We start from the raw sequence: 19,934 nt of genomic DNA on the forward strand, positions 1-19,934 counted from the left end.
CTGGAGTTACTTAAAGGAGCAGACTGGGTTCTACTGAGATTTTTTTTTTCAAATATGAATATAATATAAGGTAACATAATACATCAAAGGGAAATCTAGCAATGAGGCCATGGGGAGCAGTCTGGATGAAATACCCATGTATTTCTGTTTCCCAAAAGAGGCAGGTGTGGTCAATACTCTCTTTGACTGAGCAGCCCTCATGCTGATGTAGTTTTTCATTATGAGAGAATGATTTATTGGCAACTCTCAGCCCAGTATTGTCATTTCAGTGATGTTTATTGTAATAGCCTTTGCATAATTTAATAATCACAACAAGTGCCATTTCTTACATTGTTAAAATTTCTCTGTATGAACACAGAAACTGTGGACCTCCCAAATGGCTTGGCATTGTGTAACCTGTACTGTTTCTTTTAACTTGTTACTGTTTATTATGTATGCTTAAAGGTTTAAAATATCCTTATGTAAGATTTTGCTGCAAATTCCAGTTTACTGTAAGGAAAAGTATTGCTTCCTTCCAAATGTACTTTTCAGGGGATCTCACTGTAGAAACTTAGAGTTTTGAGGCTCACTTTTATGAACATTTTCTTTCAGTTTGAATTATCTGCATAGGGTGGTTTATGGGATTTGAAGAATTTCCAAAACCCCCTGAAACTCATGCTTAATTCAAACCATCTAACTGTAGTGATAATTATTAGGAAAATATTAAAAAAGTCTGTTACCCATAAGTTTCCTGTAGTTTTTTTTACACAGAATTTAAATCTCGAGCAGACACCTCCCAGGTACTTTTGCCCACTATTAAATCAGTATGTAAATTGCTAGTAAGCTGAGAAGGTTGAATTTGTTTCAAACTGGAATTTGCAGCTACTTCTGAGACTGGCTTCTTCTATCCCAGCTTAAACACCCATTATAGCACCAAAAATTTGGCATTTATACTTTTACGTTTAGGGTGAACCAGGGTTAAATGGTCTTAAAGGATTGAAGGGTGAACCAGGTCAAAAGGGTGACAGAGGGCCCCTTGGTCTTCCAGTAAGTAAAAAACCCCCAACTATTCAATTTCAGTGCAAATCACAAACATCTCTTTCTACTCCTCATGAACAACTCTGATTTACTCAATAGCATACACAGAATATACCATGTTGGAGCAGAGCATCAGTCTTGTTTTGTTTTGTCCCAAATCTGTGCTATCATCCCAAGTAATGTCCTGTAAAACCCAGTGCTGTCAGGTTTTTTTTTTTGTTGCTGTTGTTGTTGTTGTGTGTCAGTTGAGAGTGTTCAGTGTCACAAGGATGTCATCACCCCCATTGCATTAGTCATGCTGTTGTTATTCAAGTGTTCTATGGTGTTTCCATTAAAAAAGGAGTCTTCCCTTTCCCCCATCTTCTCAGTTATTCTTCCTCCTATTGCACTTCTGCAGTTCAAATTGAGAGTCTAATTGAGGAAAACTAAAAACTGATTTAGGGAATTTAGTTGCATTTTTTTAGGGTTTTTTTTTTTTCCCCTGGATTCTTATTTTTGCCTTGTTCTTTAGAAATTTGCCATTCTGAGTGTTTGGCATGAATTTTGTCTTACAAGTGAAGAACCTTAAAAATATGGAGACATCAGAGTTCTTAAAATTTAGGTTGATAAAGTAGAAAATACTTTATGTGTTTGAAAGCATGCTGAAAAGGCAGCTTTATTTTTTTTCTCAGAAAAAGAGTTAATTTTTCCTGTTTGCTGTTGTTATTGTATGAGGATTGCTCCCAGAGATGACATTGTTAACAGTAAAATGGGAAAAAAAGACTTAGCTGACCCAAAGGAGCACAAAACTCTCTGATTAATATTTTCAAGAATTATGTGCAGGACCTATGGACAAGGTCAGCATCACTGAGAATTTTGATTTAATTTATTTTGAGAAAAATAAAACTCATTTTCACATTGACAGTTACATCTCTGCAGAGAGTGAGCTTTGGAGGCCTGAGCATATGTTCTGGAGATGGCTGTAAAGAAGAGACTTCAGAACAAAAATTGCTACTACGTTTTTCAAATTTACACAGATCTTGTCTTGCTCCTGCTTGCTACTTCTAAATGTCATTTTCAGGAGCCAAGTCCTAGAGCTTGACGTTCCGAAAACCGTCTCGTTTTATTGCATTGGCTGGAGATTTGGGGTTTGTTTGAGGGTCGGTTTGGTTGGCTGTTTTAGGAGGGAGGTGTTCCCCGGACGCTTCCCGGTGTCCCGCGTGGCGCTGTGCCCCGTGTCCCCGGCCTCCGCTCTGTTGTTATTCGCACGGAGCCCACGAGGGGTCCCCCCGGCCCCAGGGATGCTCAGGCTCACATCGCTCACCGCAGCCCGTGCCTGGGAGCGTAGCGGGAAAACAGGAAATGGGATTGTCTCTCGGGCCCTTGGAAATGAATGAGCCCATTGTGGTCAGGATCCAGATTTTGTTGGCTGCATAATGCAGTATTCTTGCACTTAAATATTTCCTATCGCAGTTAACACACATTTTTCTTCCTTTGTGTATACTATTCAGTATTGTCGCTATTTACAAATCAGAAAGCATGCGGGTAAATGACAAAGTAAATATTTGTGTGTTCAGGCTCAAAAACACCCTAACATCTGGTGTTTGTAGCGCTCCTACAGCCTGACAATATTCTGCTCTAATATACTTCATGTGAGGGCAGGGGTGGGTCGGTGATGTTACACTGAAGTGAGAGCAGAGTCAGGCTCTTGGTGTTTCATGTGAATTTTTAACTAACATGCTGTAGTAATGTGGTACCCACTCCAGAACCCTGTCACAGCGTGTACTGTACGTTTGAATTGTGTTTATTCATCAGCACCACTTACTAATCTCACCTTCTTGTCATTCGTGTCGTGCCCATCATCCATGCTTCCACCTCACCACACAGGGAGCATCTGGCTTAGACGGGAAGCCAGGAGCCCGGGTGAGTCCCTTGTCTTTGTGTCCCCCTTTGTGACCCAGTCCCTGTGCTTCCCAGGGCTCTGCCAGCCAAGCTCCTCTCTGCACACAGGAAGGAAGGCTCAATGCTGCAGGCATTTTCCATGCTGCTGAGGAGGGGGCTTCAAGCAGGTTCTTAGGGCAATGTGTGTGGGAAAGAAAATGTAATTCTCTGTAGAAGGAGCTCTGAACCTTAAAAAGGCAGGTTAGCTTTGATTTTTGGTTGGACAACTGCCTTGGTTGGGTTGCTGGGCTTCCTGAGTAAGGTTAGAGATTTAGCTTGCAGGAGAACAGAGCTGTTCAGTGCTAATATGGAATCAGTGAAGAAGATGCAGATGTGCTGGGGTTCATCTACACACGTTGCTGTGTTACACACCAGAGATGTTAAATCTTTTTCTTTCTTGAATGATAAAGAAATCTATGCAGTGAAAGAGTTATATCTTGGAAGTAAGATTCTCACTGATCCCTGCAATAGCTAAGTCCATCTTACAGGTGGACATTTCAATTTAAAGAAAAATCGATTTTAAAAATAAAACAATAATTAAAATCTTTTTTTTGACCCTTCCATCTTCTTCCAATCAGTTTAAGATCTTTGTAATTCTGATTGCTTCCATGGATGTAGTAACGCCAGTAGAACGCTCTGCCTTGGAACAGGAGAGGTTATAGGTGGAGTTTTGAAAGCCAAATAGGTTGCATCACAATTAAATCCAAATTTTCAACCAGTGAAGACTGATTCCATGTTAGTTCTTGTGTACAAGCCAGCTATTAAAACTAAAGAGTTGTAAGAACAAGACCTCTCTCTTACCCTCTTTGTTCCTTTTTGTAGGGCATAGATGGCCCAGTTGGTCCCCATGGCCCTGCAGGTCCCAAAGGAGAGAGAGTAAGTATATGTTCCATGTGCTCCTCCCTGCAAAGTGACTGCCTCAGTGGAAAAATGTCACATGGGGATACAGTGTGTGCCTAGATGTTACAGAACAGAACAGTATCTCACCTGTAGAGGAGCAGCCCAGAACTGGATATGTGCTCTACTCACACACACATTTATCTGTTTGAGATTGACATTGTAACTCATTAACTTCAGGGGAGTTTGTATTTTGAAATGACTAATCAGTAAGGAATTGGCTGGACTTTCTAGTTCACAGTGTCACAAACAGAACATGATTTTCATTGGCTTCATTATGTTGTGCAAATTGAGAACAAGCTGGTACAAAAGGAGATAGTGTGATCTGATTATATAAGAATGCAATGACAAAAAAAAAGGGAGTATTTCTCTCCTCTATTCACTTAAATGTTTTTATCCGGGAAAAATATCTCCAGCCTCTGTAAAATTTAAGCTTTTCTTTTTTTTTTTTTTTTAAGCTTAGAAGATAGGAGCCCTGCTATTTAATTTTGAATTTTGAAATATTCACAGTAAATTTTCTCCATTGGAAATAGGATAGGAACTCTAATCTTTAACTATAATCCTGTCACCCTTAACAATACAACCATCAATTTTTACAACAAACCAGAAGATGATATCCTAAAACCTCTGAGGAGTTACCAGTCCACAACTTTGTCTCTTTGACTTCCTCAAACAAAACAACAAAACAAACAGATTTAACAAAACACTGTGCTAAATCAACTTCAGACTAGCTGTAAAAGGGACACAGCCATGTGGCCATGGTCCAGTTAGCTTCATCTGAGAAAGGTAAGATTCATTTTTACAGAGCAGTGTATTGAGGGATAGATACAAAACATGCAGCACAGTCCAAATTAAACTGTACAGTGGGCTGCAGTTACCTCTTAAGGCTAGTTAAGTGAAGAACTTGAGTATTTTTTGTTTTTCTAGGGGATTACTGATTCAATTAATTTTTTTCCTTCAATTAGGACAATATATATCTTCTCTCAACTCTGTGCAAAGATAGTTGAACATCCTCTAAACTTAAGTAAAAAATTTAGATGAGATACACATGTAGAAGTATACAATGTACTACAAGTTGAAATGTCTTTGACAATTAAATATAATATAAAATATTATTTTTGTCTGTGGAAGACAGCTACTAATGTTTTTTTCTTGTGAGGGTATTCAAGGTCATAAGAAGTCATACAGCTGGATCTGGAATAAGCCCCACTGTACCTGTTGAGAGGCAGTAGCTGAAAAGGGGATAGGAATTGCTGTGATGTAAATCAGTAATTGCATGAGCACAGAAGGAGAACTTCACAAAAATAGAGAGACCAAGGTGTGCAGAAAATTCCTACACACCCACCATTTTCTGTGGAGCTAAATGAATGGGAGGAAGTTCACAAGACAGATGGAAGGGTTTTTCCCAAGCAGGCAACCAGGAGGATTGTTGCTGTAATTGTTAATTTAATTATTCAATACCATTTGGGAGGAGTTGTTTGTAGCACAGTTATGTAACAGGTGCACAGTGTTGATATATGTCTCATTATTTAAATAACAAATCATGTATTTTTAATGCTGTTTTACAACTTGCATTCGCAACTGTTGAACTTGTTTATGTGAAAGCAGCAGGGAAATGTTTTAGTCTGCAGACTTCAGACTTTACTTTTTAATTAAAAACAGTGCATAGGGCCAGTGTTCACTGTCACTGGATAGGGCCCTATTTTGTCTGTATTGATAAGAAAAATCTTGGGCCAGTATAAATCTGAGAGGGCATTGGGGCTGTTTAACAGAATAATCATGAATTCATTGTTGCACAGGCTGCATTCGAGGTGATGCTCAGTTACTACTCTGAGGTAGAGCAAACTGTTGTGCAAATTAGGGTGGGTTGTTGATTTTCAATTAACTATTAAAACAGAAAATGTCAGATCATTTTTATACAAAGTCTGTTTAGATGGTGACAAGGTAGAATCAGAAAATCATGACACTATAATGTGGTTTTATGCGTTTTTAGTAGAATTAATAATAATTCTATTAATAATTATAATAATATTATTAATATTCTAATAACACTATTAATAATAATTATACTACTAATAATAATTATTATTAATAATAATAAATAATGTGAAAATACAATTTATGAAGACAGTGTCTATTAATTCTTACTAATTTTCAGCTATTGGAATTACATTTTACCAAGTGCTTAGAGAGATTTTACTGAGACCATCTTTATTAAATGGAGGAGTAGGTCATAATAGGCCTCTGAATCTGACTCTGTACCTATTATTTTCACTTATATACTGTCTTGAGTGAAAGTAGAGAACACTGGAAAACAGACATCTTCAGCTAATACTGATGAAAGGGGACATGTAAGCCTGAAGGGTGATGACAGGCATGATGTATATCCAGCTTCTTGACCAGCTAAAGGAATCTGAGAGCTGGAAATAAACATTTTCTTTTTTTTTTTTCATTGGTGACAAAGGCCTGGTTTTGAACTTGATTTTAGCTTTTAGATGTGTAGCCTGTGCAGCACTGTCATCATTACACACAGTTATTTCTCTTTAATTTGGTTAAAATATTTCTCACCATAACAATGTTATGAAATCTCCCTGTCTATCCTAATGGAGACACAGATTATTCAGCTTTATTCATTCAAATTGTAACTCATATTTGTCCATGATTCAGGAGACTGAAGTGAAATAGGAGGCAAAAACATACATTATGGTTTCTATTCTTTGGACACTGATGGATTGTCTCACAAATAAATTTAAAACAAAATCTTGAAGGTTGCTAATATCTGCTGCCCTGAAGGAAATTGTGATGGTTGAGGGCAGTATACTCATGACAGTCCATTAATCTCATATAATCCATGAACATTCAGGACCTCATCTGATATTCCAAACATGTTTCAGCATGTGCTTTGTATTGGACACAAAAAATTCTGAGATGCAGTTCTCCAAATATATTCTTACATAACAGATGTGATTATTTCCTAGACTGATACATTCAGTATTTTTATGTCTGCCATATGTTTAGCAATGTTATAAGCCTATCTTGAGAAGACTTTGTACAGTCATCTTGCTGTTGAAGATTAAAAAAAAAAAAAAAGATGCTTAACTGGTCTTGACATATTTCAAGTTCTGATCAAAGATTTCTGTAGCTCTTACCTACATAGGTCAGCACATTAGTTTCTTCTTAGCAGAAAGCCTTAAAGCTGCAAGGGATTTATTGTTTTTAAAATCAGGTGTTAGTTCCCAATACCTCCTATTGTCCTGCCAGGGCATCCAGCCCAAAAGCTGCTCAGAAATTAGCAGGGGAGTAGCAGAATCCAGAAAAAAAAGACCTAACATTGCACATCTCATTACCTCTAGACTAAAGCAAGTGCCCACCTAAGTAAAAATATAAAGTATTTAAAACAGATCAAATGTCAGTTACTCTGACAAACTCCTTATTGCTGGGATTATTCAACCACAGGTTAAGGTCCCGTTGGTGCTGGTGCCTGCCTTTTTGTATAATTCAGTCAATGAAATTTAGACATAGCAGCCCATTTTCAGAGCTGTGCCAAGTGCTTGGCTGTGCCAGTAATCACCACTATTAATTAGGTACACATCTACATCTCTGTCTTGTGCTTTTAATGACAGAGTCATTAATGAGGTAATAGTAAGTAGTAAATAACCCAGAGGGTGCTGTACAGAGAATTCTCTCACGAGCATAAGTGCAGCAAATGCCAGGATGAGCCACAGTCCCTGTGCACACCAAGAGCCTTGCAGGAAGCCCTGTGTTAGGGTGTGCTCACCAAAGGGGCTGACAAAGGGATCCAAGTCACCCTGCATGACAAATCCAGAGTAGGAGCTTTGAAAACTACAGGTGGTCAGGATTTTCTTCTTCCATTTCAACATCAACATTTCGAGCCGTTCAGTTCTCTCCAGAGAGAAATGCTTTTCTGTTGGATTTCATTCAGAAGAAAGAACAGTCTGAAATAAGACTGCTTTCCACACCTTCTTCCCAGCCCTGACTCCCTACCAAGCTCACAGGGACCTGTGCTTGCAGTTATACAGGCTAGTCCTGGCTGGTTTGGGAAGCTTAACTTCATATCAATCTTGATAAAAATTAGAGAGCAAAGGTGATTATTACTGTCAGCCTGAAATTCATCGCCTTGAAATTCCATTCCGTTTGCAAAAGTTTACCCTGTATTAAGCTTGCAAAATGACTTTGGCAGCACCCCTCTGGAAACTGGTAATTTTTCCATGGATTTTAGTGCAGAATGAGATCAGACTTCTGGAGAATTCTCTGTACTTGTTTGTCTTGCATATTATTACAGTTGTTTTGATTTTAATAAACCAGGGTATTTACATAACTTATCTAGAATCCAGTAGAGGATTTAGCAACACAGCACAGTGCATAGGATAATCTTCACAATGTCACTGTTAATAGCATTGCCTACTTAAATCAAGCTTTGACTGACACTTTATTTTTGCCTGTCACTCTGTTGCATCTCAGCTGCTGTGTGTATATACAGCTTGATGCTGTATATCCTCAGTTTTCATTACAACTTTGGATTTTTACTGGGAGCAACATTAAGCTGTCAGAAGCTTAAACTTGACACTGGTGCGTGTTCAGTTGAAACATATTTTCAGCTACTAATGTATTTAGAAATGAATGTGATATCATATGCCTAAAAAGTCATTCTTCCTAGAAAGAATGGTAATGCCTTCTCTTTCTCCCTTAAACATTTAATGAAAATAAATGAGCTTGGATATTTTTCACTCAAAATACTTAGGAATGCATAAACTTTAACCTAAAGCACTTGGCAGAGATAATTTCTAAGATAGCCAATGTTTTTGTTTGCTTGTTCTGTAATCTTTTCTTAGGGTGAGAAGGGAGCTGTAGGTGACCCTGGACCCAGAGGACCATATGGCTTGCCTGTAAGTTGCACAGAGTTTGTACACACTGCACTTTTTCATCCCTCCCTGATTAAACTTTGTGTGCTTTATGGCTGATTTTCACCTAGCAGTAGAATTAGTTGGAAAAGGCAGAGATTGATAATAAACCCTGACAGTGCAAGGTCAGTGTTCTGTGTCACACTCTTGGGTTTCTACCCATGCACATAAAAAACCAGACCTGACATGAACCAGCAGGAGAGAGGAGATGCAGAATGCAGGTGCTCCTGGTTCAGCAGCCTTTGGCCATCAGCTGCCTGGGGACAATGTGAGAGTGCCAGGAGTCCAGGAACTGTGGAAAGCTGAGAATTTCTTCATGTCAGTTTGCTGCTTGGATTTCCATTCTGCAAGGTTTCTTCGCCATTATGTTTTTGTTTTTTTTGTTGCTTCAGAGACCTCTTTTGTTTTCATTTCTGTGCCATCTACTCAGAAGTTACGTGAGAATTTCATTGTTGCTCACTCATAGGTGAAATTATTTGTTTTAAATCAATCATTTTAATTATGTTATCCATTTCTAAAATATGAGGGAGAACTTCCTTTGGCCTGACAACGATATCCCCAATAAAATCAGTTGACTTTCCCTGTTTACACTGCTAATGACTGGATCAGGTGTGTACATATACACAAGTCTGTTCTGTACTTTGACGCAAGGAAAGTCATGTAAATGTGCTTGGCCAGGCACAACCAGCCTTTCCAGGAGACTTTTAGTGTTTCCATACCCTCTCCAGTCTAATTCGTTTGATTAATTAATTTAAGCTGGAATACAGACCTGTGGTTTAATTGGATCCATTTAATTGGATCAGGAGTCAGTGGCTGGGGACAGTTTTCAGGCTCCATGGAGTGTTAAATTAGCTTGCTACGCATTTTTATGTGAGGGTCACCTTTGTGAGTTAATTTTTTTTTTTTAAATCCTATTTCTGTTTCCCATTCCTGTGAACTAAAAATAAAATTTTATAGGTTTTTAGCTGGTTTTGTATTTTTTGCTTGCTCTTGGAATCTGCCTGCAAACGAAATTCTACAGTCAAGCAAAATTTTGCAGCCAAGTTATCAGTTCCTGGAAATGTTAAGCATGGCAGCAGTGTCCTTGTCTGAGGGAAGCTAATGCAGTTCCTGTGGTTCTTTGGCAGGGCAAAGATGGCGAGCCTGGCCTCGATGTAAGTAATGTGTGTGACCAGGGCACCCTCAGGGGTTGGTAAGAGTCTGCCAAGAATCCCTTGCGGAGCACAACACCTTTGCTGCCCTTTAGCGTGCATGCAGGACCTGCAGAGGGTGTGCTGAGTGCTGTGTTTGCTCTTTCTCTGCGCTAAAGAGGACAAAGATTGTGCAATGTACAGCCCTTATCGACAGACACCCCCAGATAGTGGTGCTCAGCAATACCAGCACTTGGTCCTTTCGATGTCAGTAGGCTGAAAAAATGCTTACTCAGAAAATATTCAGATGACTCATTTGTAGAAGAACAGGGCTCACTTAGCACTTGGTTAACTAAATTTATTCTAATTAAAGAGAATAATTTCATAGCCTGTAAGGGATATGTTTCAAAACATAGGCTCTTTCCTTTGCATGCTAAAAAGACTTAGTGAAAGTCCTCTTCTGTAGTCCTACACTGAAATCCCTAAGTTGGAGGAGTCTTTTTAAGAATGCACATAAGCTGTGTAGCATGGATGATTGCTAGTTTGGATGTAGCATGGATGATTGCTAGTTTGAGTGGTAGGATTTCTTTCTGTAGCTGCCAAAATGTCTTTACCAACCTCTGTGGCTTACTTGTTTCACATGCTCTTGTGTCTGTGCATGTGTCCACACATAATATATGTACAGAGCATGTAGTGAAATCATCTTTTTAGGTTTTCCAGGAGTATTTGAGAACCTAATCTGCATGTTAATAAAAGTCAACCTATCTTTGTCCACTTTGTTTTTATAGGGTTTCCCTGGTCCTCGAGGAGAAAAGGGTGATATAGGAGAAAAGGGAGAAAAGGTGACCATAGTGTTGATAACTGTTGCTTGATTCCTCAGCTAACCACTTCTGCTGTCTTTGCACTATAAATTGTCCCATTATAACTTACCTTTGTTTTTACTGTGTGCCAAAAGTCACAGATACACACTAGAGCAAAATCATGAAAAGCCACAAAAAGTGTGTATAGGACTAGAAATACCAACGTGTCCCAAAGCACAGCCTTTTTTTTTAGGCTTGTTTTCTCCAATCCATCCTGCACTTGTTGAAAGTCCTGAAATATTTAATGCAGACACTAGTTGTTGTGGTAGTGATTTTATACTGAAGAGCTCAGCTCTGTTCCCTGGCAGTATTTGCACACTAATGGTTGATCCTGGTGTAGCATGCCTGTACATGCTACCTGTTACACACCAAGTGTCTAAGACAAGAACTGTCTGAATTTTTATTTTTGATAATGTTTTATTTGCAGTTAAGGACTTTGTGATACTTGTGGATTTAAATTGAATCATATATTCTACCATTCTGGTAAACCCACTAGACAGTGAAGTTAACAGAAACAGCTGACTTCATTTTCCGTGTCCAGATACAGTGACTTGGAAATCTGTTCAGTAAAAAGCAATGCAGGATTTAATGTATGTGTAGAGAAACTTCATGAGTGAATCTCTTCCATTTCTATCCAGCACAAAGCCCAGCTGCTAAAATTGCTGAATTAGAACTCACACCAAGCCACTTAATGTAAAAGTCCATACATGCAACAGATGATTTTTCTAGCTCAGACCAATGTTCTTGTCAAGCTGACATATGCAGGGTTAGGCTGGATTAATTTCTCATTATGGTGTCCTGAACAAGAAGCAGGGCTAAAAAGTCACCATGAGTGTTAGAGTTCATCTCCATTTCTTAATCTGGTTAGACAAAACACTTCCCAAGAATGCATTGAAAAGGGTATGATGAAATTCATCCTTCCCTTTGTCCCTTGCTATGTGGCTCTTTCTTTTGAGCTCAGAGATCACTGATAAGGTACTGATTTTGCAGAACAGCAGTTGTTTAAGCAGGTGCTCCATGAATGTTATAAAGGCAGTGTTTGACCTGGCAGAGTAATCACAATGAATGGTGAGCCCTTGCTTGCTGCCAGAGTACAGGTCTGTCTGCCACCAGTGAACAGCTTTTCTCCTGGAGAGCAGCTGTCAGTCTAAAGGTGCAACTGATAACAGCCAGCTCAGAGAGGTGATGGTCAAAATGCTCTTTGTGCTAAGTGGGAGTTACAGCTGGTGCCAAATTGAGTGAACTTAACAGTGTGTTCTCACCCTGGGATACATTCAAAGAGTTGTGTCCAGAAGATAAAAATAAGTAATTATGCCTCTCTAATCAGTTCCAGTGAGGTTGCTTGAATACTGCAGATAGTCTTTTGAGCCTCACAGTTCAAGAAAAAATTGGAGAGTGAGAAGGTTACCAAGCTGGCAGGGGTCTGGGGCAAACACAACCAGTGGCAGAGGCTGGAGGAGGGAGACTGGCTTAGTCTGACAAATGGGATCGCCAAACTACTCAAAAGGGGAGATAAAAAATGATAGAGCAAAACTCTTCTGGGTAATTGCAAATGGGGAAAGACAGGACCACAAGGTGCTCCTGAGAGGTTCTGAGCCATTGTTCACAAGGAGGACAGCACAGCACTGGGACAGGGAGTCCAGAGAGGGGCCTGGACCCCTGCCCAAGGAGCTCTGCAGACCCTGGGCTGGTCTGAGCTGACCTAGGGTCAGGAATCATCCTGATCACAATGGGGATCTTAGGCAACCTCCAGAACTCCCTTTCAGCCAAACTTTGAGTCTGTGTTTCCATGTACAGCTAGAGCAGATAGCCACCAGAGCTCCAGAAGATTTCTGGAAGAAAAGATGGAAAGCTGGTAAATTGTTTGCTTATACAAATACAATGTGAAAATGAAACAGATGAGGTTCAGTACTCAGGATGTAAGAATGTTTTAATGTTCCAGAGTCCAGTGTGCTACTTTTGGATATTAGACTTGATTCCCAGGGACTGACTAGATAAGTCAAACGTGGGACTTCCAGCTGCAAGGGAGTGAGGGAATTTTATGTGGGAATGGTGTCCAAACCCTTTTTGGAGTTCAGTTGTGATTTAGCCTGCCTGTGGAGACTTGCTCTCTTGGACTGCAAGACATATCTCCTAAGAACTCTGGTTCTCCATCCCCTTAAAAATTCGTGAAAAGGCAAACCCTGTCTCCTGAGGAGAATGCATGGGATAAAGTAGTTAGCAAGTCTGTTACATGTTTAAAAAATGTGCTGTTGTGTGGACTTTTAGAAAGAGGATTGAAAGGAAGTATGTAGGGCAGAAATGGAGATGGAATACCTACCTTAAAAATTCCCAGAATTTTTAAGGAAACCTAGGAGGCAAAGGAAGGCCTTTCCCAGTGAAAAGTCAGGGAAGATATAGCTGAGACCTCTGTGGAAGACACTTCCATTGCACAGCTTGAACTAATTTTTCCCAGAAATTAGGGAATATTTACATCATGTAAGCAAACATTTCATCAAAATTACTTGAGCTGCATCAAGTAGAAAGCTGACTCTCAAAAGATGCAAAGTAGCTCAATAAATCCAAGTTCTCATTATAACAAGTCTTCTGTGTTCTACATAAGGTTTTCCTTATGTAAATTACTAATTATCTATGGCCAAATTGGTGTAACAGCACCCATTTCAACAGATAAGCCATTTTTGTAATAACAAATAAACAATTTGACAATCTAGTTTATGAGTTCTTGGTTTTTAAATATTTATTAATATTTAAAGAAATATTTTTTCTACAATATTGGCTATTGGTCTGACATGACACAAATTGAGATTAGTGAGTTTCCAGTTAAGAAACTTAAATTGCACTGCAAAAATACATATCGTTATGAACATTCTAAAGAGAACCAATGACACTTTTTTCATAGACATGCAGGGAATAAATCTTTACTTCTTAAGTTTGCTGATCTGTATTTTAGCCCATCAGTAGTTCTGCTACTGTGAAAGCAAGTCAGTGTCTGCATTATGTCTTCTTAACATGGCTGTAAAAATATTTTTCAAGTGTTCTAGCTGTAATTACTCATATAAAATTATAGTCCAGGAGCACTCATCCCAAAAAAGGTTTGTATTTTCAAGTTGTATGAATAGGAAAAAAAAAATTCTTTCAGAAACGAATAAGCTTTAACCAAAGTTAGAGATTGTGTTGTGGGGAAGGGAGGAAAGTGGCCCGCGGTCCCAGATGCACAGTTGTGACTGTGTTATGTATTTGGCAGAGGAGTATGGTGTGTCTGAACAGAGGATGAAAAGGCATTATCCTTTTCCCCTGCACTCTACATTGATGAAAATCTGTGCATATGAGGATTGCAGATTGTTCCAACCATAATGGTGTTGCAGAAGTGCCACAATTTTTTATTTCTCTAGGCACTGAGGAAGGACAGAAAGGAATTTTTTTTTATCCTCATCACATGTAGAATCCCCATAACTCCTGTGAGTTTCTGTAGTTCAGGATAAGGAGTAAAGATCAAAGATTAAAAAGAAGGTACTCAGAGTTGATGGAAAAAGTAGTAAAGTACCCAGGAAATTCAGAATTTTTCTATACAGGTAACTGTTGCATTGGTTTGAGAAAGATCATAGATCTGCCTGCAAAACTGGAAGTTGAAAATAGTTACCTGCTGGCTTGTAAAACAAAAAGTTAAAAAAACAAAAAATCAAAAAAAAAAAAAAAAAAAGCATAGTCAGAAACCAAACTGTACTGTTCATTCTCAGAATCCTTTTTGGAGTATGTCCATGCTTTGTGCTTGCATACACTCATTGCAAATATATTGGTCCTACATTGAGCACAAATAGCACAAAATTTGACCCTAAGCTGTTGGGTTTCTCTGCTACATTGTCATCTTGGTAGGTTTAATATGGAAATGTAGCCAATTTATTGTTCTTGTCTTGTGAGGATTTTTTTACACACAGTCTTATCATTTGGTAGGGACTGGCAATGTTTCAGTTGCTGTTTTTCCAAATATTATCCTGTGACTTTTTGGCACACAGAAAAGATAGACAAGTAACTTTGCTTCTATTGTGACATGAATGCAGTATGTTCTGTCAATGGAACATTTCTTTTTATTTGAATGTGTCAAGTATGCTGTTATATGAAATGATGAATGTGCTTTCCATCCTTTTTAAAATATTATTTATATAAAGTTTTTTTAAGTATAAAATTATGTTTCTCTCTTGTTAATGGATTAAGCCTTTCTGTACTGGTGTGGAACAAGTTAAATGTCTATTTAATATGCTTCACCAAAATCCGTCTGTCTTTCCAAAGGGGCATTCCTTCTTTCTCCTTCTACCCTCATTCCTTACAATTCCTCTGTCTTTTTTACCCTTTTCCTCACAAATTAAATCCTCCCAATAGCCACAACCTCACTTGCTGGTTCTCCAATGTTATACTAATTTTCCTATGACTATTTTCCCACTTCTTTGTGATATCCTGATTTACTCATCCTTCCTATCCCATTTTTTACAATCCTAGTCCAATTTGTTATTTTTTTAAGTGATGCCTTTTTGATTTTTGTGAAATTGAGAGCAACCTGAAACTCATTTACCATTGTGATCAACTGGTGTGAAATCAATTATAAAATGAACTCTCTAAACCTCTTACACTGCTTGAAGGTGAGGTCATCTTTGCAGGTAGGTTTGTTGAGGGGAATCAACTAATTGCCCTGAGAATGAAAGTATTGGAAGTTTCACATTTAAAAAGAAAACTCTGTGTGAAAGGATTGAATTTTTGTAAAACAAATAGATGAATCATTGCCTTCAGCAGACAGAATGTTTGAATGTTGAAATGCTTAAATAAATAATCTAATTACCCCTTCTGATTACTTTATGATACCAAGGCAATATGAAATTGTTGGAAGTGTCATAGCACCTCTCCATCAAGCAGTTTGAGTGTTTTGATTCCTGTAACAGGGTTTGAAATGGTTGTGTTGTATTTGGAGTGACAGCAGTGCACCCTCAGTTATGTCCATGGGTTTCTATGGACACCACAGAGAACAGGATTTGTTCCAAACTCTTACCAGAGTGCAGAGGGTCAGTTAGTAAAGGATGCTCCTGGCCAGGTTCACCCCTGATGTGACACCCTGGAAGCTGATGGAATTGAGTCAGTCATCCTTGTGAAGCATCTGTGCCACAGGTCTTTTATCAAAACATTCTGCTGATGGATTCTGCTCTCCCAAACTTACTTCTGACTAGTGGCAAATCCTCTGGGAAGCTGACAAGTTCAGCTTAGTGAGCATGTACCCTTCGGTGCTATCACTTATCAAAACAGGAGACCTCTTATTTTGGACTGCAGATTGGGGGGATTTGCAGATTTGCCTCTGTCCCAAGAAATCAATGATATCAAGCCCTGTTCTAGGTTTCAAAACATTCTTAATACCACCACAAACTAATAGAGACTGATTGCAGTTCTTGCTTGTGATCATATAATTTATTTTTCCACATAATGCACCATCCAAACCTGAACACAGTGGTAAGTGTCCTTTCAGCTCTCCATTGGCTTAAAAAGAAAAACCCAAACTTTAAACCCAATCTTTCCTTATTTTTTTTTTTTTTCAAAAGAATGAAACTTGTTTTATCCAAACCATTGTATCCACAGGGGGAAAAGGGAAAGAAAGGCAAAAAAGGGCCTAAAGGGGAGAAAGGAGAACAGGGTGCTCCTGGATTAGATGCACCTTGCCCATTGGTACGTCTTGTTTGTGTATTGGAAGATCAGTCATCCTGCTGTAAACTGATGGAATAAGAGATGAGGGGAGAGGAACAAGCACCAGCTACTGTGTAGCCTGTTGCCCTTTGTTAACACAGCTTCATCTCAAGTGCAAATTCTGGAGCAGATTTTGTTTGTAAACCTCTTAATTGGGGTTAAAGCACCAGACTTAAGAACTTTGGGCTATGTTTGTGGGGTGTTGATAGTGGGGTCTTTTGGGGTTTTTTTTTTTCATTTTTTCTGCAAAATACATTGGAAAGGGCCAAATTTGGAATGTGCCAGAATCAATACTCCACAGGTTTAAATCATAAGCAGTCAGCTTGTTCCTCTTGCCTCCCTGTTGTTTTTTGTTCACTCCATTTAAGTCAATACTGAAGGCATTTCTTTGACAGTAACATTGCAAGTTAATCTTTACAAACAGGGATTCCGTGGAATTAAGGGGGAAAAAGGGGAGCCAGGCCAGCCTGGCCTGGATGGGCTGGATGCCCCTTGCCAATTGGTACAGTATTTCTCTTTCCTACCAACCCTGCATGCAGTTCCTTTGTTTGTAGTCAGCCATTCTCAATGTAAAGTAATGTTTTTCTGAGATGACTTTACATTTTTCATGTAACACATGCATGTGCATGAACAAACCAGCTGCTTCAAGTGATCATAACTGCAGTGAGAGAACACAAGTTTTTGTTGCCACCTTAAGCCTAACTCTCAGCAATTTGCTCCCACATCACCTGGTAATTTATAAGTTTGTGCCCTTCCTACATTTTCGCTGAGAATCATTGGTTTGTTACTTTCCTCGCACAATACCCATTGCCTCACTCACCCTGAACCCAAAATTGTAGAAATCTAGCACAATGTTCACCTCTAATCAAGTCTGATGACTTCTGTCTGCACTGGCTCAGTTCCACACCCTGGTCTGTCCCATAGCTACTCTGCACCCTGGCCTTCCTCCCAAATCCTTGCCATCTTAGGGGCATGTTTTCACAATTTAGCCAAAATGAGAGTCACAAACAGAGGGATGTAAATACCATTTCTAAAAATCAAGGTTTCCAGTAAGCCAAGCTGGAGCTTGGCTTCCAGACCCATCCACAAGTGATGTTTGTGGTGTCTGGCCTGTTCATCAGAGTATTCAAACACGTCTGGAAATAAAAAGCTTACCTGATGTTTGTAAGAATATAACGGTCTGCAGCCCAAACCCTCATTGTCTTTGTTATTTAACGTCCTCAATTTAATGGTCTTACCCTTGGAACTTACCCTCCTGGAATACACACAACACTCCCCACCCTATGCTAGCATGAATTCAAGTTCCCACCTATACTAAAATGCTACTTCTTGACCCTCTCCCTTGTACCAATCTGGCAACAATGATTTTTATTTAGTAGTAAAGTAAGTTGGAACTCTTTTCCATTTAAGAAAGAAAACTCCAAATGAATAGTACATACACATTTCTTAAAGATACAAGGAGGATTTTCTTTTTAATTGTTCATAGTAAAATTCGATCTGCATGTTCTGATATCGTTTGGTGGTTAAGCACGGTTCTCTGAGATGAATGTTAAATTTAAGTAGGTTTTATTTTGACTATAGCACTTCTATTTGAAGTCAATTGCTTTTTAATTGTAAATACATAGTCCATTAAGATTATTCCATAGTCCATGTTGTTTGCTTCCAATTAATGGTAACCATATCTCATATTTTGTTGGGGATAATCAAGCATGCTTTTGGAATTTAAAAATGTTTCTCTGTCTCTGTATTATCATCTATATCTGAAGATTCACTAACAATCGTTGATGGATCAAAAATAATCTGTTTGTGGATAATTGCTAGAATAAGCTGTTTAGCATGCAGCACTGTCTCTTGTTTAGGCAGCAAGTAATTCACACCAGACCACATGCAAGTATATTCAAAAATTCATATTAACCATTATCTTCACATGTAGATTAACATTAAGTATTGGTATTCTAAATTCTAATAAATCTAAAGGCCTGATTTTTTTCTGCTTATGCATAGTCTAGTGACATTGTATGTTCTCCTAATTCTGAGCATATAACTCCCTGAATAAACCCTGGGCAGCCATGTAAATCAGAATTAGATCCATGAAAACCAGTATGACTCTGGTCAAAAGCTGGCCCTGATCTTACTGGATGCATGGAGAAACATGAAGGTAGAAATTATACAAGAAAAGGAGTGACTCTTACTAACATGAGAAGAAATTAGATGGCCATATTGTCTAAGCACTGAAATAATCAGTGGTGCTGTGCTGCCCTGCTCCCACTGCTGATGTTTTCTTCCACTGTGGCACTCAAGGTATGTGCAGGCCTCAGGATTTGGCTGCTTCATTCAAAAACTGATAATAAAAGTGAAAAGAAAAGATCCTACTCCCATTTGAGTCCTGCTGTCTTATCACAGGGTGACCTTTGAATGAGGGGCCCATAAAACATAATACTCTCCAGATAAAAGTCATAGTATTTTTTTTTCTCACTGATCTTGTACATTCAGATACAGATTATTGTGAATAAAACAGATTATATTTAAAATAACATGTAACCTGTGCTCTAGTAGCAATAAGAAACTGATGAAGTTCTAATGATCTAGAAAAAAACACAAATCTTTATGGCAGAGAAGTGCATGTATGTATTTACAGTGTAAACTTTCCTGCCTTTGGCTTTTCCTTCACTTTGGGAATAAGAGAGGAAATAAGTTAACTAGGAGCTACTTCTTAGATAGAAAGTCAAAGCTGCTTCAGCTGTTCTAACAGATGTTGATGAAATATCTATCCTGTCAAACTTACTTATACTCTTTTTTTTTTTTTTTCATCCTTTTACTCCCCTTGAAACAGGGTCCTGATGGATTACCAATGCCTGGCTGTTGGCAAAAGGTAGGATGGACAGAGATTTTTCTTTTCAGGACCTGTATGTCCTTAGAACGCAGAAATGCCTGTCACAATCATACTGAACAGTATCAAGATATACTTCAGAGCCTCCTAGACAGACATATCAATACAATGATCAGGAATGCAAGATCAGACCTCTCCATGACAGCAGTTGATGTGATATGTTGTAATTCATGTAGGATAATTCATCAAGGCAGTACTGTAGAAATAGTTGGCATTCCTTTCATGAAAAGTCCAAGACTTTTCTTTTTTCACATGAAGACTCACACATCCTTTGGTTTCTGCAGATGATCAGTGCTTCCTATTCATTATAAAAGCTCATGGATGTGGCATTTTTATCAAATCTATCTGTTGATCTATTATTATATTGGCTTTCTGGGATACTGAGAAAGACAGTGTATCCTGACCTTTTCTTTGCCTTTCTTCTCTATTCAGTAAATCCTCCTGTTTTGGGTTTTGTGTTTTATGGCAATATTAACTGGTGACATTATTTTAGTAAGATTTAACCTAGAAAGTGCTTGATTTAAAAACACAGCATTCAGAATAATGTAGTTGGAGGGATACTGGCATATAATATATC

General features: G+C 38.6%; 1 protein-coding gene across 1 annotated transcript in view; it reads left to right on the top strand.

The window, feature by feature from the left end:
* The window catches only part of COL25A1 (collagen type XXV alpha 1 chain), a 298,121-nt gene that overhangs the window by 272,222 nt on the left and 5,965 nt on the right, over nt 1–19,934 (top strand). Inside the window, exons 31-36 of the mRNA XM_071431776.1 lie at nt 3,760–3,813; nt 8,688–8,741; nt 9,884–9,910; nt 10,675–10,728; nt 16,892–16,969; nt 19,301–19,339. Of these exons, the coding sequence (XP_071287877.1) occupies nt 3,760–3,813; nt 8,688–8,741; nt 9,884–9,910; nt 10,675–10,728; nt 16,892–16,969; nt 19,301–19,339 (306 nt within the window). The remainder of the gene's footprint in view (nt 1–3,759; nt 3,814–8,687; nt 8,742–9,883; nt 9,911–10,674; nt 10,729–16,891; nt 16,970–19,300; nt 19,340–19,934) is intronic.

This window comes from Agelaius tricolor, unplaced genomic scaffold (assembly GCF_023055355.1).
Source record: "Agelaius tricolor isolate 1412-34295 unplaced genomic scaffold, bAgeTri1.0.p SCAF_8, whole genome shotgun sequence".
Classification (NCBI taxonomy): Eukaryota; Metazoa; Chordata; class Aves; order Passeriformes; family Icteridae; genus Agelaius; species Agelaius tricolor.